Below are 16,988 nucleotides of genomic sequence, written 5' to 3'. Positions count from 1 at the left end.
GAGGGACACAGCAAGGCAGGCAGCATCAGGAGGGAGAGGGACACAGCAAGGCAGGCAGCATCAGGAGGGAGAGGGACACAGCAAGGCAGGCAGTATCAGGAGGGAGAGGGACACAGCAAGGCAGGCAGCATCAGGAGGGAGAGGAACACTGCAAGGCAGGCAGTATCAGGAGGCAGAGGAACACAGCAAAGAAGGAAGCAGCAGGAGGGAGAGGAACACAGCAAGGCAGGCAGTATCAGGAGGCGGAGGAACACAGCAAGGCAGGCAACAACAGGAGGGAGAGGAACACAGCAAGGCAGGCAGTATTAGGAGTGAGAGGGACACAGCAAGGCAGGCAGTATTAGGAGTGAGAGGGACACAGCAAGGCAGGCAGCATTAGGAGGGAGATAAACACAGCAAGGCAGGCAGTATTAGGAGTGAGAGGGACACAGCAAGGCAGGCAGCATCAGGAGGGAGAGGAAGACAGCAAGGCAGGCAGCATCAGGAGGGAGAGGGACACAGCAAGGCAGGCAGTATTAGGAGGGAGAGGAACACAGCAAGGCAGGCAGTATTAGGAGTGAGAGGGACACAGCAAGGCAGGCAGCATCAGGAGGGAGAGGAAGACAGCAAGGCAGACAGCATCAGGAGGGAGAGGAACACAGCAAGGCAGGCAGCATTAGGAGGGAGAGGAAGACAGCAAGGCAGACAGCATCAGGAGGGAGAGGAACACAGCAAGGCAGGCAGTATCAGGAGGGAGAGGAACACAGCAAGGCAGGCAGCATTAGGAGGGAGATAAACACAGCAAGGCAGGCAGCATCAGGAGGGAGAGGAAGACAGCAAGGCAGACAGCATCAGGAGGGAGAGGAACACAGCAAGGCAGGCAGTATCAGGAGGGAGAGGAACACAGCAAGGCAGGCAGCATTAGGAGGGAGATAAACACAGCAAGGCAGGCAGCATTAGGAGGGAGAGGAACACAGCAAGGCAGGCAGCATCAGGAGGGAGAGGGACACAGCAAGGCAGGCAGCATTAGGATTGAGATAAACACGGCAAGGCAGGCAGCATCTGGAGGGAGAGGAAGACAGCAAGGCAGGCAGCATCAGGAGGGAGAGGAACACAGCAAGGCAGGCAGCATCAGGAGGGAGATGAACACAGCAAGGCAGGCAGCATTAGGATTGAGATAAACACAGCAAGGCAGGCAGCATCAGGAGGGAGAGGGACAGAGCAAGGCAGGCAGCATCAGGAGGGAGAGGGACAGAGCAAGGCAGGCAGCATCAGGAGGGAGGGGAAGACAGCAAGGCAGGCACCATCAGGAGGGAGAGGAAGACAGCAAGGCAGGCAGTATCAGGAGGGAGAGGGACACAGCAAGGCAGGCAGTATCAGGAGGGAGGGGAAGACACCAAGGCAGGCAGCATCAGGATGGAGAGGAACACAGCAAGGCAGGCAGTACCAGGAGGGAGAGGGACACAGCAAGGCAGGCAGTATCAGGAGGGAGAGGGACACAGCAAGGCAGGCAGTATCAGGAGGGAGAGGGACACAGCAAGGCAGGCAGCATTAGGAGGGAGATCAACACAGCAAGACAGGCAGCATCAGGAGGGAGAGGAAGACAGCAAGGCAGGCAGTATCAGGAGGGAGATAAACACAGCAAGGCAGGCAGCATCAGGTGGGAGAGGGAACACAGCAAGGCAGGCAGCATCAGGAGGGAGAGGAACACAGCAAGGCAGGCAGCATCAGTAGGCTGGGGGAACCCAGCAAGGCAGGCAGTATCAGGAGAGAGAGGAAGACAGCAAGGCAGGCAGTATCAGGAGGGAGAGGAACAGCAAGGCAGGCAGTAACCGGAGGGAGAGGGACACAGCAAGGCAGGCAGCATCAGGAGGGAGAGGAACAGCAAGGCAGGCAGGAACAGGAGGAAGAGGAACACAGCAAGGCAGGCAGTATCAGGAGCGAGAGGAACACAGCAAGGCAGGCAGCATTAGGAGGGAGATAAACACAGCAAGGCAGGCAGCATCAGGAAGGAGAGGAACACAGCAAGGCAGGCAGCATCAGGAGGGAGAGGGACACAGCAAGGCAGGCAGCATCAGGAAGGAGAGGAACACAGCAAGGCAGGCAGCATCAGGAAGGAGAGGAACACAGCAAGGCAGGCAGCATCAGGAGGCTGGGTGAACACAGCAAGGCAGGCAGCATCAGGAGGGAGAGGAAGACAGCAAGGCAGGCAGCATCAGGAGGCTGGGTGAACCCAGCAAGGGAGGCAGCATTTGGTAGGAGATAAACACAGCAAGGCAGGCAGCATCAGGAGGGAGATGAAGACAGCAAGGCAGGCAGTATCAGGAGGGAGATGAAGACAGCAAGGCAGGCAGTATCAGGAGGCTGGGAGAACACGGCAAGGCAGGCAGCATCAGGAGGGAGAGGAACACAGCAAGGCAGGCAGCATCAGGAGGGAGAGGGACAGAGCAAGGCAGGCAGCATCAGGAGGGAGAGGGATAGAGCAAGGCAGGCACCATCAGGAGGGAGAGGAAGACAGCAATGCAGGCAGCATCAGGATGGAGAGGAACACAGCAAGGCAGGCAGTACCAGGAGGGAGAGGGACACAGCAAGGCAGGCAGCATCAGGAGGGAGAGGAACACAGCAAGGCAGGCAGCATCAGGAGGGAGAGGAACACAGCAAGGCAGGCAGCATCAGGAGGGAGAGGGACAGAGCAAGGCAGGCAGCATCAGGAGGGAGAGGGATAGAGCAAGGCAGGCACCATCAGGAGGGAGAGGAAGACAGCAATGCAGGCAGCATCAGGATGGAGAGGAACACAGCAAGGCAGGCAGTACCAGGAGGGAGAGGGACACAGCAAGGCAGGCAGCATCAGGAGTGAGAGGGACACAGCAAGGCAGGCAGCATCAGGAGGGAGAGGAACACAGCAAGACAGGCAGTATCAGGAGGGAGAGGGACACAGCAAGGCAGGCAGTATCAGGAGGGAGAGGGACACAGCAAGGCAGGCAGCATTAGGAGGGAGATCAACACAGCAAGACAGGCAGCATCAGGAGGGAGAGGAAGACAGCAAGGCAGGCGGTATTAGGAGGGAGATAAACACAGCAAGGCAGGCAGCATCAGGTGGGAGAGGGAACACAGCAAGGCAGGCAGCATCAGGAGGGAGAGGAACACAGCAAGGCAGGCAGCATCAGTAGGCTGGGGGAACCCAACAAGGCAGGCAGTATCAGGAGGGAGAGGAAGACAGCAAGGCAGGCAGTATCAGGAGGGAGAGGAACACAGCAAGGCAGGCAGCATCAGGAGGGAGAGGAACACAGCAAGGCAGGGAGCATCAGTAGGCTGGAGGAACACAGCAAGGCAGGCAGTATCAGGAGGGAGAGTGACACAGCAAGGCAGGCAGCATTAGGAGGGACATAAACACAGCAAGGCAGGCAGCATCAGGAGGGAGAGGGACACAGCAAGGCAGGCAGCATCAGGAGGGAGAGGAACACAGCAAGGCAGGCAGCATCAGGAGGCTGGGGGAAAACAGCCAGGCAGGCAGTATCAGGAGGGAGAGTGACACAGCAAGGCAGGCAGTATCAGGCGGGAGAGGAACACAGCAAGGCAGGCAGCATCAGGAGGGAGAGGGACACAGCAAGGCAGGCAGCATCAGGAGGGAGAGTGACACAGCAAGGCAGGCAGCATCAGGTGGGAGAGGAACACAGCAAGGCAGGCAGCATCAGGAGGGAGAGGAACACAGCAAGACAGGCAGTATCAGGAGGGAGAGGGACACAGCAAGGCAGGCAGTATCAGGAGGGAGAGGGACACAGCAAGGCAGGCAGCATTAGGAGGGAGATCAACACAGCAAGACAGGCAGCATCAGGAGGGAGAGGAAGACAGCAAGGCAGGCGGTATTAGGAGGGAGATAAACACAGCAAGGCAGGCAGCATCAGGTGGGAGAGGGAACACAGCAAGGCAGGCAGCATCAGGAGGGAGAGGAACACAGCAAGGCAGGCAGCATCAGTAGGCTGGGGGAACCCAACAAGGCAGGCAGTATCAGGAGGGAGAGGAAGACAGCAAGGCAGGCAGTATCAGGAGGGAGATAAACACAGCAAGGCAGGCAGCATCAGGTGGGAGAGGGAACACAGCAAGGCAGGCAGCATCAGGAGGGAGAGGAACACAGCAAGGCAGGCAGCATCAGGAAGGAGAGGAACACAGCAAGGCAGGGAGCATCAGTAGGCTGGAGGAACACAGCAAGGCAGGCAGTATCAGGAGGGAGAGTGACACAGCAAGGCAGGCAGCATTAGGAGGGACATAAACACAGCAAGGCAGGCAGCATCAGGAGGGAGAGGGACACAACAAGGCAGGCAGCATCAGGAGGGAGAGGAACACAGCAAGGCAGGCAGCATCAGGAGGCTGGGGGACACAGCCAGGCAGGCAGTATCAGGAGGGAGAGTGACACAGCAAGGCAGGCAGTATCAGGAGGGAGAGGAACACAGCAAGGCAGGCAGCATCAGGAGGGAGAGGGACACAGCAAGGCAGGCAGCATCAGGAGGGAGAGTGACACAGCAAGGCAGGCAGTATCAGGAGGGAGAGGGAACACAGAAGGCAGGCAGTATCAGGAGGGAGAGGGACACAGCAAGTCAGGCAGTATCAGGAGGGAGAGGAACAGTAAGGCAGGCAGTAACCGGAGGGAGAGGGACACAGCAAGGCAGGCAGCATCAGGAGGAAGAGGAACACAGCAAGGCAGGCAGTATCAGGAGGGAGAGGGACACAGCAAGGCAGTCAGCATTAGGAGGGAGAGGGACACAGCAAGGCAGGCAGCATCAGGAGGAAGAGGAACACAGCAAGACAGGCAGTATCAGGAGGGAGAGGGACACAGCAAGGCAGTCAGCATCAGGAGGGAGAGGAACACAGCAAGGCAGGCAGCATCAGGAGGGAGAGGAACACAGCAAGACAGGCAGTATCAGGAGGGAGAGGGACACAGCAAGGCAGGCAGTATCAGGAGGGAGAGGGACACAGCAAGGCAGGCAGCATTAGGAGGGAGATCAACACAGCAAGACAGGCAGCATCAGGAGGGAGAGGAAGACAGCAAGGCAGGCAGCATCAGGAAGGAGAGGAACACAGCAAGGCAGGCAGCATCAGGAAGGAGAGGAACACAGCAAGGCAGGCAGCATCAGGAGGCTGGGTGAACACAGCAAGGCAGGCAGCATCAGGAGGGAGAGGAAGACAGCAAGGCAGGCAGCATCAGGAGGGAGAGGAAGACAGCAAGGCAGGCAGTATCAGGAGGCTGGGAGAACACGGCAAGGCAGGCAGCATCTGGAGGGAGAGGAAGACAGCAAGGTAGGCAGTATCAGGAGGGAGAGGGACACAGCAAGGCAGTCAGCATTAGGAGGGAGAGGGACACAACAAGGCAGGCAGCATTGGGAAGGAGAGGAACACAGCAAGACAGGCAGCATCAGGAGGGAGAGGGACAGAGCAAGGCAGGCAGCATCAGGAGGGAGAGGGATAGAGCAAGGCAGGCACCATCAGGAGGGAGAGGAAGACAGCAATGCAGGCAGCATCAGGATGGAGAGGAACACAGCAAGGCAGGCAGTACCAGGAGGGAGAGGGACACAGCAAGGCAGGCAGCATCAGGAGGGAGAGGAACACAGCAAGGCAGGCAGCATCAGGAGGGAGAGGAACACAGCAAGACAGGCAGTATCAGGAGGGAGAGGGACACAGCAAGGCAGGCAGTATCAGGAGGGAGAGGGACACAGCAAGGCAGGCAGCATTAGGAGGGAGATCAACACAGCAAGACAGGCAGCATCAGGAGGGAGAGGAAGACAGCAAGGCAGGCGGTATTAGGAGGGAGATAAACACAGCAAGGCAGGCAGCATCAGGTGGGAGAGGGAACACAGCAAGGCAGGCAGCATCAGGAGGGAGAGGAACACAGCAAGGCAGGGAGCATCAGTAGGCTGGAGGAACACAGCAAGGCAGGCAGTATCAGGAGGGAGAGTGACACAGCAAGGCAGGCAGCATTAGGAGGGACATAAACACAGCAAGGCAGGCAGCAGCAGGAGGGAGAGGGACACAGCAAGGCAGGCAGCATTAGGAGGGAGAGGAAGACAGCAAGGCAGGCAGCATCAAGAGGCTGGGTGAACACAGCAAGGCAGGCAGCATCAGGAGGGAGAGGAAGACAGCAAGGCAGGCAGTATCAGGCGGGAGAGGAACACAGCAAGGCAGGCAGCATTAGGAAGGAGATAAACACAGCAAGGCAGGCAGCATCAGGAGGGAGAGGAAGACAGCAAGGCTGGCAGTATCAGGAGGGAGAGGAACACAGCAAGGCAGGAAGCATCTGGAGGGAGAGGACGACAGCAAGGCAGGCAGCATCAGGAGGGAGAGGAACACAGCAAGGCAGGCAGCATCAGGAGGGAGAGGAACACAGCAAGGCAGGCAGTATCAGGAGGGAGAGGGACACAGCAAGGCAGGCAGTATCAGGAGGGAGAGGGACACAGCAAGACAGGCAGTATCTGGAGGGAGAGGGACACAGCAAGGCAGGCAGTATCAGGAGGGAGAGGAACACAGCAAGGCAGGCAGTAACAGGAGGGAGAGGGACACAGCAAGGCAGGCAGTCTCCTGCCTGTGTATTTTCTCTTCCAGCATCTGCAGTTTTTTTGTTTCTGTGTAGCAATGCTATCATTCCATCAGCCCGGGTATCTCCTGGTGCCCCATTGTCTGATGTTTAATTGCTCAATTATTTTCGGCATTGCTTTGCTTGAAGTACCGAAGAAATGCAGGTTGTTGGTAAGAATGCTTTAAAATTGGGAGTGTCGCCAGTGTCCAGTTGTTAGCCTCTTCACTCCAACATTATAGTTACGCAAACAAGCAGGAAGCTCTCATGTATTTACTGCAGATGGATTTATACATTATCATGGGGTTTAACACCAACCCTCTCTGTTTAGCCATTGGGATAAAGAAATGTACCTTTTGTGGGAGTGGGCTGTTAGGTGCTGAGTTGATGGAGGCCACACTTGCGTTCTTCCAGCTGGGAGAGCCTTTTTGGGAGTGGGGCTGTGTCTGGTTCCCAGCTGGTTTCACCGTGCCAATTCGGTAGCTGTCAGGAGCCAGGTACTTCTCCTTAATTTTAAGGTTGGTCCGACCTTTCACTGTTCAAATTAAGGTGTGCTGTTAACAAAAGAATCCCCCATTCTTACTGATGAAACAAGAGGCCTGAGAGAGATTCTCACTGCTGGTTGTTGTGTATTTTAATGATCTAGGTATGGATAGCAGACTAAAGCAGTAAATTTGCAGGTTAGTGAAAATTGATGGTGTTGCAAATAGTGAGAGAAATGCTTTCGACAAATAAAACAATGTAGACGGCTGAACAGAGGCAAATGGAATTTAATCTTGAAAATGAAAGGTGATGAATTGAGTGGTAGGACATTTGGAAGTATAGAGGAGCATTTCTGGATTTAAATAAAAGAAGTTGGCAATGATGCATTGGGGAAACTGACTAAAAGGCACTGGTAATGGATAGGGAAAGATCATGTGCAGGAATTACACTCTATCTGACACAAACGTCACAGGAGAGAGGTGGTTCAACCATGGCTTCCCAATGAAATTAGGGATAGTATTAGGTGCAAAGAGGCAACAGACAAAATTGCATATCAAAGCAGCAAGCTTGAGGATTGAGCACAGTTTACAATTGATTAGGTGCACTTTGTGGCAGTTGGCCCAGAGCCTGAACAAGGAGAGGTTAATGCCACCGCTCCTTGTTCAGGCCGTCATCACTTCTCTTTAATTTTTTTGAATTTTTGATTTAGAATGTGAGCTGAAGTTGAGAATGGAGCTTTGAACAGCAGCTTGTTTTAAAATAAAAGAATAAAGAATTTGGTAATTGCACACGGGAATTGGTCGAGAAAGGTGATTGCAGATTCATTATTGAACAGTGCAGATGTTTCAGCAACAGGATGTGATTGGTCAGTCAAGGGGAGGTCAGTTGCTGGCCAGTCAACCACAGAGAATGTAGAGAATGAGAAGCCATAGATTGAACTGGTGATGACTGACGTGAATGGGCTTTGTTGGACAGCAGCCTGCATGCTTGGAAGTTGCTGGACTTTTTGGCATTGACCAGTTTGGGGTGAAGGGCCTGTCTCTGTGCTGTAGGACTTTAGAGTCAAGGGACTCTGGAAAGCTGTGTTTGGATTTTTACTTTCTCAATCATTCTTTAACTAAATATAAAACCAGAGTTTTTTGAGGAAAGAATCTCAGCTCATAAGAAATAAGTGAATATTCCTCAGAGCCTCCTGGATTAATGTGACTTCACAACTCAGGCATGATCAATTTTGTTTTTTTTCCATTCAAGGATTCCATAAAGACCGATGGTTTTGAATCTTTAGTAAGAATGGCCACATCTATGACCTTCACCAACCTCTGCAAGGATCATTCTTCACAAGAAACTCATCGAGGGGACTCCATCCCCCTCCCACTCGCACCATCACCGTACTGCGGAGAATCCGCACCATCCTCAGTTGCTGAGAGTCACCAAACTGCAAAAAGATAGAACATAGAACAATACAGCTAAGGAATAGGCTGTTTGGCCATGTTGTACTGAACATGACACTAAATTAAGCTAATCCCTTCTGCCTGCCCTCGGTCCATATCTCTCCATTCCTTGCATATTCATGTGTTTATCTAAAAGCCCCTTAAACGCCCCTATCGTATCTGCCTCCACCACCCCATGGTGGTGTGTTCCAGACTCCTACCACTGTCTGTGTAAAAGCTCTTGTCCCACACATCTCCTTTGAACTTTCCCCTCTCACCTTAAATGCATGCCTCTCTAGTTTTTGACATTTTAACTCTGGGAAAAAGATTCTGATAGTCAACCCTGTCTCTGCATCTCATTATTTTATCGACTTCTATCAAGTCTCCCCTCAGCCTCTGCTGCTCCAGAGAAAACAGCCCAGTTTTTCCAGCCTCTCATTTGCTCACACCCTCTAATCCAGGCAGCACCCTGGTAAACCTCTTCTGTACCCTCTCCAAAGCCTCCACATCCTTCCTGTAATGAGGTGACCAGAACTGAACACAATACTCTAAGCACGGCCTAATCAAAATCTTAGAAAGCTGTAACATGACATCCTGACTCTTGTACTCAGTGCCCCGACCAATAAAGACAAGCATGCCATACACCTTCTTCACCACCCTATCTAATTGTGTGGCCAATCTCAGGGAGCTGTGGACTTGAACCCCAGAATCCCTCTGTACATTAATGCTGTACAGGGTCCTGCTATTAACTGTTTACTTTTCCTTAACATTTGATCTCCCAAAATGCAGCATCTCATACTTACCCAGATTAAACTCCATCTGCCATTTCTCCGCCCACATCTGTAACTGATCTCTATCCCACTGTATCCTTTGACAGCCCTGTGCACTGCCCACAACTCCACTGATCTTTGTATCGTCTGCAAACTTACTAACCCACCCATCTACACTTTCATCCAAGTCATTTACATCTAGATCATGAACAGCAGAGGTCCCAGTACAGATCCCTTTGGAACGCCATTACTCACAGACTCTCAGCCTGATAAACACCCTTCCACCGCTATCCCCTGCCTTCTATGGACAAGCCAATTCTAAATATACACTGCCAAGTCACAGTGGATCCCTTGCATCTTAATCTGGGACATTGTTGGAATTCCACGTGGATAACATCCACCGCTCTATACTCATTAATCACCTTTGTCACCTCCATGAAAAATTCAATCAAGTTAGTAAGACAGGACCTGCCTTCCACAAAGCCATGCTGACTGTCCCTAATTAGGTCATGCTTTTTCAAATGTGTGTAAATCCTATCCCTAAGAAGTCTCTCCAATAGCTTCCCAACCACCGATGTGAGACTCGCCAGTCTATAGTTTCCTGGAGTATCCTGATTTCCCTTCTCGAACAGAAGAACAACATTAGCTAATCCCCAGTCCTCCGGGACCTCTCCATTGGCTAGTGAGGATACAAAGATCTTGGTCAAGGTCCCAGCAATCTCTTCTCTTGCCTCTCAATAACCTGGGGTAGATACCATCGGGCCCTGGGGACTTATCCACCTTAATGCTCTTTAAGTGCTATTTCTTTCCTCATCTCAAAATACTCCAGCATATTAGCATGCCCCACACTAATCTCACTCTCCTCCATATCCTCCTGCTGGGTGAATACCAACACGAAATACTCATTTAGGGTCTCACTCACATCCTCTGCTGCCAAGCACAATTTCCCTCCTTTATCCTTGAGTGATCCTACCTTCTCCCTCATTATCTCGTGGTGGGAGAACACTTTGGGGACAGAGACCACAACTGCCTCACATTTACCAAAGCCTTGGAGAGTGAAAGCAGTTACCGAGGGAAGATGTTTAATTGGGGAAAGGAAATTATGACGCTATCAGACAGGAGTTGGGAAGTACAGACTGGGAGCAATTGTTCCACAGATAGGGCACACTAGACATGTGGAGACTATTTAAGGAGCAGTTGTTGCGAGTGATGCAAGAATTTGTTCCTCTGTGACAGGTAAGAAGGGGTAAGATTAAGGAACTTTGGATGTCGAGAACAGAGGAGCTTCTCGTCAAAAAGAAAAAGGCAGTTTATGTAAGGTGGAGGAAGCAAGGATCGAGCACAGCTTTAAAGGTTTACAGGCTTGCTAGGAAGGAGCTCAGAAATGGACTGAGGAGAGCCAGGAGGGGGCACGAAAAAGGCTTGGCAGGAAGGATTAGGGAGAATCCTGCAGAGTGTGAAAATAGATACGTCCTCTGGGCCCGATGGGATTTATCCTAGGATCCTCTGGGAACCATGAGGCATGGCACTCATCCACAGATTCAATCAATAAGCACATCGACCTGGACCCAATATACCGACCACTGCAACGGACAGCTGGAACTGACAACCGGAAGCGGCAGATTCAAACCACTACAAATGCCGGAGGAAAGATCACAAAAGCGCTTCACAGGAGGCTCCCAAACACTGAGGATGTCACTGAGACAGGGGACGAAACATCTGCCACACAAATTCCCAGCTTGGCGAACAGAACCACAACAACGAGCACCCGAGCTACAAATCTTCTCACAAACTTTGAATCCTCTGGGAAGCCAGATAAGAGATTGCTGAGCCTTTGGCTTTGATCTTTAGATCATCACTGTCAACAGGAATAGTGCCAGAAGATTGGAGGATAGCAAATGTGATTCCCCTGTTTAAAAAGGAGAGTAGAGACAACCCTGGTAATTATAGACCAGTGAGCCTTACTTCAGTTATTGGTAAAGTGTTGGAAAAGTTTATAAGAGATAGGATTTATAATCATCTAGAAAAGAATAATTTGATTCGGGATAGTCAGCACGGTTTTGTGAAGGGTAGGTCATGCCTAACAAACCTTATTGAGTTCTTTGAGAAGGTGACCAAACAGGTAGATGAGAGTAAACCGGTTGATGTGGTGTATATGGATTTCAGCAAGGCGTTCGATAAGATTCCCCACAGTCGGCTATTGTATAAAATGCGGAGGAATGGGATTGTGGGAGATATAGCAGTTTGGATGAGTAATTGGCTTGCTGAAAGAAGGCAGAGGGTGATGGTTGATGGGAAATGTTCATCCTGGAGTCCATTACAAGTGGTGTACCGCAAGGGTCGGTGTTGGGTCCACTGCGGTTCGTCATTTTTATAAATGACCTGGATGAGGGCGTAGAAGGGTGGGTGAGTAAATTTGCAGACGACACTAAGGTCGGTGGAGTTGTGGATAGTGACGAAGGATGTTGTAGGTTACAGAGAGACATAGGTAAGCTGCAGAGCTGGGCTGAGAGGTGGCAAATGGAGTTTAATGCGGACAAGTGTGAGGTGATTCACTTTGGTCGGAGTAACCGGAATGCAAAGTACTGGGCTAATGGTAAGAGTCTTGGTCGTGTAGATGAGCAGAGAGATCTCGGTGTCCAGGTACACAGATCACTGAAAGTTGCCACCCAGATTGACAGGGTTGTTAAGAAGGCATACTGACGTAATTTGCCCTCCCCTAGTTTTGTGCCTTCCCATAAGGTCCTGACTTATCCTTATTTGTAGCTGTCTTCAACCTTAAGAAGGTGTGATCACTGTTTCCAAAATGCCGTCCCATTGAGAGGTCAGTCACCTGGCCAGGCTCATTAACCAATACAAGGTGCCGAGGGACTGTCCACATACTGTTTCAAGAAACCCTCTTGGATACATTTAACAACTTTTTCCCCGACTAAGCCTCTTGCTCTAAGAGGGGGGGGTCCCAGTCAATATTACAGAAGTTAAAGTCACTCACTATGACAACCCTATTGTTATTGCATCTTTCCATAATCTGCTGATATATTTGTTCCTCAATGTCTTCGTGGCTGTTGGGGGGGGGGGGGGGGGTCTGTAGTGTAATGCTATCAGAGTGATTACAACCATCTTATTTTGAGCTGTATGCATACTGCCTCAGTGGATGAGCCCTGCCGTATGTCCTCTCTGAGTGCAGATATAACATTCTCCCTGATTAGTAATGCAACTCCTCCACCTCTTTTACCTTATAGATCAACAACATTAGCCAAAGTTGAACCACCTCTCACAAGGCAAGGTTCACAACTCCATCGACATGAACTGTCTCTGGTGCGATTCACACACAATGGCCTCACAAAACACTCGTGTTCTGTTACTTTTGGTGGGGTACATTTCTCTTTGTCCATTCAGACCCTGGAGTGAGTCTTCAATCCTGGGACTGCTGGAAGGATCAGCTCAATTCCACCAATTAATGCAAACTGACAGACTAACCTGAATAAGATCACAGACAAAACTGGGTGGGTGTTACCTGCTAGTTGTACCAAGCTTTAGTCGCTGCTATCTTGTGTAACAATGTTTGGACCTGCACTGTGCACCCAACACATTGCCTGCAAGCAAATACCCCACCAACTCCACAGCATCATCTCGGGACTGAACAAAGTGAACTTCCAAGGCAGTGCTTATGCAATCGGAATGAACTCCCTCAAGTTTAAAAAGGTAACGGTGATCTCGTCAAGGTGTTTGAGATGATTAAAGCGTTTAATAAGGTGGGGAGGTTAGGATGGCGATGGAGGAGGCCAAGGACCTGCATGTCCTTGGCGGAGTGGGAGGAGAAATTAAAGTATTCAGCCACGGGACGGTTGGGTTGGTTGGTGCGGGTGTCCCAGAGGTGTTCTCTGAAACGTTCTGCAAGTAGGCGGTCTGTCTCCCCAATGTAGAGGAGACCACATCGGGTGCAGCGGATGCAGTAAATGATGTGTGTGGAGGTGCAGGTGAATTTGTGACGGATATGGAAGGATCCCTTGGGGCCTTGGAGGGAAGTGAGGGGAGAGGTATGGGCGCATGTTTTGCATTTCTTGCAGACCTCATCACCAGGGATATATTTCCCTCCCCTCCCCTATCAGCGTTCCGGAAAGACCACTCCCTCCGTGACTCTCTCGTCAGGTCCACACCCCACACCAACCCAACCTCCATTCCCGGCACCTTCCCCTGCAACTGCAAGAAATGCAAACTTTGCGCCCATACCTCCCCCCTTACATCCCTCCAAGGCCCCAAGGGATCCTTCCATATCCGTCACAAATTCACCTGCACCTCCACACACATCATTTACTGCATCCGCTGCACCCGATGTGGCCTCCTCTATATTGGGGAGACAGGCCGCCTACTTGCAGAACGTTTCAGAGAACACCTCTGGGACACCCGGACCAACCAACCCAACCGCCCTGTGGCTGAACACTTAAACTCCCCCTTCCACTCCGCCAAGGACATGCAGGTCCTTGGCCTCCTCCATCGCCAGACCATGGCAACACGACGGCTGGAGGAAGAGCGCCTCATCTTCCGCCTAGGAACCCTCCAACTACAAGGGATGAACTCAGATTTCTCCACCTTCCTCATTTCCCCTCCCCCCACCTTTTCTCAGTCCCAACCCTCGGACTCAGCACCGCCTTCTTGACCTGCGATCTTCTTCCCGACCTCTCCGCCCCCATCCCCTCTCTGGCCTATCACCCTCACCTTGACCTCCCTCCACCTATCGCATTTCCAACGCCCCTCCCCCAAGTCCCTCCTCCCTACCTTTTATCTTAGCCTGCTGGACACACTTTCCTCATTCCTGAAGAAGGGCTTATGCCCGAAACGTTGATTCTCCTGCTCCTTGGATGCTGTCTGACCTGCTGCGCTTTTCCAGCAACACATTTTTCATCTCTTTTGAACAACCAAGGGGACGTTTATAAAGTGCACAATCAGTAACGTGATGGACGGTGTCAGTAACAGAGCAATCAAGCAGCACCTGCTCAGCAATAACCTGCTCAGTGACCTGCCCAGTTTGGGTAACCCCAGGGCCACTCACCTCCTGACCTCATTACAGCCTTGGGTCAAACATGGACAGAAGAGCTGGATTCCATAGGGGCGGGGAGAGGGACAGCCCTTAACATCAAGGCTGAATTTGTCTGTGTGTGGTATCAAGGAGCCCTGGCAAAACTGGACTCAGTGGGTATCAGGGGACAAACTCTCCACGGGTTGGAGTCTACCTGACACATAGGAAGATGGTTGTGGTTCTGGGAGGTCAGTCATCTCAGCTCCAGGACACCTCTGCAGAAGTCCCTCAGCATGGTGTCCTAGGTCCAACCATCTTCAGCTGCTTCATCAATGACCTTCCCTTCATCATAAGGTCAGAAGTGGGGATGCTCGCTGATGATTGCACAATGTTCAGCATCATTCGCAACTCCTCAGATACTGAAACAGTCCATGTTCAAATTTTCATTCATTCATAGCGTCTGGGCATCACTGCCGAGAGCAGCATTTATTGCCTATTCTTTGTTGCCTTTAAAATGCAACAAAATTTGGACAATATCCAGTCTTGGGTTGATAAGTGACAAGTAGAATTTGCACCACATAACTGCCAGGCAATGACCACCATGAATGAGAGACAATCTAACCACCACCACTTGACATTCAACGGTATTACCATCACCGAATCCCCTACTATCAACATCCTGGGTGTTACCATTGACTAGAAACTCAACTGGACTCACCTCATAAACACAGTGGCTACAACAGCAGGTCAGAGGCTGGGAATACTGCAGCGAGTAACTCACCACCTGACTCCCCAGAGCCTGTCCACCATTTACAAGGCATGTGTCAGGAGTGTGATGGAATATTCCCCACTTGCCTGGATGGGGGCTGCTCCAACAACACTCAAGAAGCTTGACACCATCCAGAACAAAGAATCCACTTACTTGGAACCACATCCACAAGAATCCATTCCCTCTAACTCCCTCAGTTGTAGCAGTGTGTACTATCTACAAGATGCACTGAAGAAATTCACCAAAGATCCTCAGACAGCACCTTCCAACCCCACGACCACTTCCAACTGGAAGGACTAGGGCAGCAGGTACATGGGAACACCACCCCCTGCAAGTGCCCCTCCAAGCCACCCACCTTCCTGATTTGGAAATATATTGCCATTCCTTCACTGTCGCTGAGTCAAAATCTTGGAATTCCTGCTCTCAGGGCATTGTGGGTCAATCCACAGCACGTGGACTGCAGTGGCTCAAAAAGGCACTCACCCCCACCTTCTCAAGGTCAACTAGGGATGGCCAGTCAGCAATGCCTGTGTCCTATGATCTTGATAAAGCAGCTGAAGATGATTGGGCCTCAGACACTACCCTGAGGAACTCCTGTAGAGGTGTCCTGGAGCTGAGATGACTGACCTCCAACAACCACGACCATCTTCCTATGTGTCAGGTAGACTCCAACCAGTGGAGCCTCCTCCACTGCCGCTCCCTCACCACCCGACGCCTGGAGGAAGAACGCCTCATCTTCTGCCTCGGAACACTTCAACCCCAGGGCATCAATGTGGACTTCACCAGTTTCCTCATTTCCATTCCCCCCACCTCACCTCAGTTCCAACCTTCCAGCTCAGCACCATCCCCATCACCTGTCCTACCTGCCAATCTCCCTTCCCACCCATCCGCTCCATCCTCATCTTCGACCTATCACCCCCATCCCCAACCCCATTCATCTATTATACTCTTTGCTACCTTCTCCCCACCCCCACCCCCCTCCCATTTATCTCTCCACCCTGGAGGCTCCCTGTCTTCAGTCCTGATGAAGGACTTTTGCCCGAAACGTTGATTTTCCTGCTCCTTGGATGCAGCCTGACCTGCTGTGCTTTGCCAGCACCACTCTAATCTAGACTCTGGTTTCCAGCATCTGCAGTCCTCACTTTTGCCTTTTTCACTAGACCAATAGTCCAGAGACCCAGATAATGTTGGATTTTGAATCCTGCTATTAAAGATGATAGAATTTGCATTTAATAAAGAAAATATGGAATTAAGAATCTAAATGATGACCATGAAAACATTGCCAATTGTTACAAAAGCTCCATCTGGTTCACTAGTTTCCTTAGGAAAGGAAATCTGATGTCCTTACCCAGTCTGGCCAATATGTGACTCCAGACCACAGTAATGTGGTTGATTTAGAACATAGAACATAGAACATAGAAGAATACAGCGCAGTACAGGCCCTTGGGCCCTCGATGTTGCGCCGATCCAAGCCCACCTAAACTACACTAACCCACTATCCTCCATATACCTATCCAATGCCCTCTTAAATGCCCATAAAGAGGGAGAGTCCACCACTGTTACTGGCAGGGCATTCCATGAACTAACGACTCGCTGAGTGAAGAACCTACCCCTAACATCAGTCCTATATCTACCCCCCCTTAATTTAAAGCTATGCCCCCTTGTAATACCCGACTCAATACGCGGGAAAAGGTTCATACTGTCGACCCTATCTAACCCCCTAATCATCTTGTACACCTCAATCAAGTCACCCCTAAACCTTCTTTTCTCTAGTGAAAACAGCCCCAAGTGCCTCAGTCTTTCCTCATACGATTTTCCTTCCATACCAGGCAACATCCTGGTAAACCTCCTCTGCACCCGTTCCAATGCCTCCACATCCTTCCTATAGTATGGCGACCAAAACTGCACACAATATTCCAGATGCGGCCGTACCAGAGTCTTATACAACTGCATCATGACCTCAGGACTCCGG

At 51.4% G+C, this 16,988-nt stretch overlaps 1 protein-coding gene across 1 annotated transcript in view; it reads right to left on the bottom strand.

Moving 5' to 3' along the window:
- LOC148145920 (microtubule-actin cross-linking factor 1, isoforms 6/7-like) overlaps nt 1-16,988 on the bottom strand; it is a 165,616-nt gene that overhangs the window by 14,873 nt on the left and 133,755 nt on the right. Inside the window, exons 15-16 of the mRNA XM_087999756.1 lie at nt 8,345-8,462; nt 6,898-7,079 (exon numbers count right to left, since the gene is read on the bottom strand). Of these exons, the coding sequence (XP_087855882.1) occupies nt 6,898-7,079; nt 8,345-8,462 (300 nt within the window). The remainder of the gene's footprint in view (nt 1-6,897; nt 7,080-8,344; nt 8,463-16,988) is intronic.

Source organism: Chiloscyllium plagiosum, unplaced genomic scaffold, assembly GCF_037043375.1.
Source record: "Chiloscyllium plagiosum isolate Xiang-an unplaced genomic scaffold, Cpla_swu_hap1 HiC_scaffold_23, whole genome shotgun sequence".
Taxonomy (NCBI): Eukaryota; Metazoa; Chordata; class Chondrichthyes; order Orectolobiformes; family Hemiscylliidae; genus Chiloscyllium; species Chiloscyllium plagiosum.
This window is presented reverse-complemented; position numbering and strand designations above follow the sequence as displayed.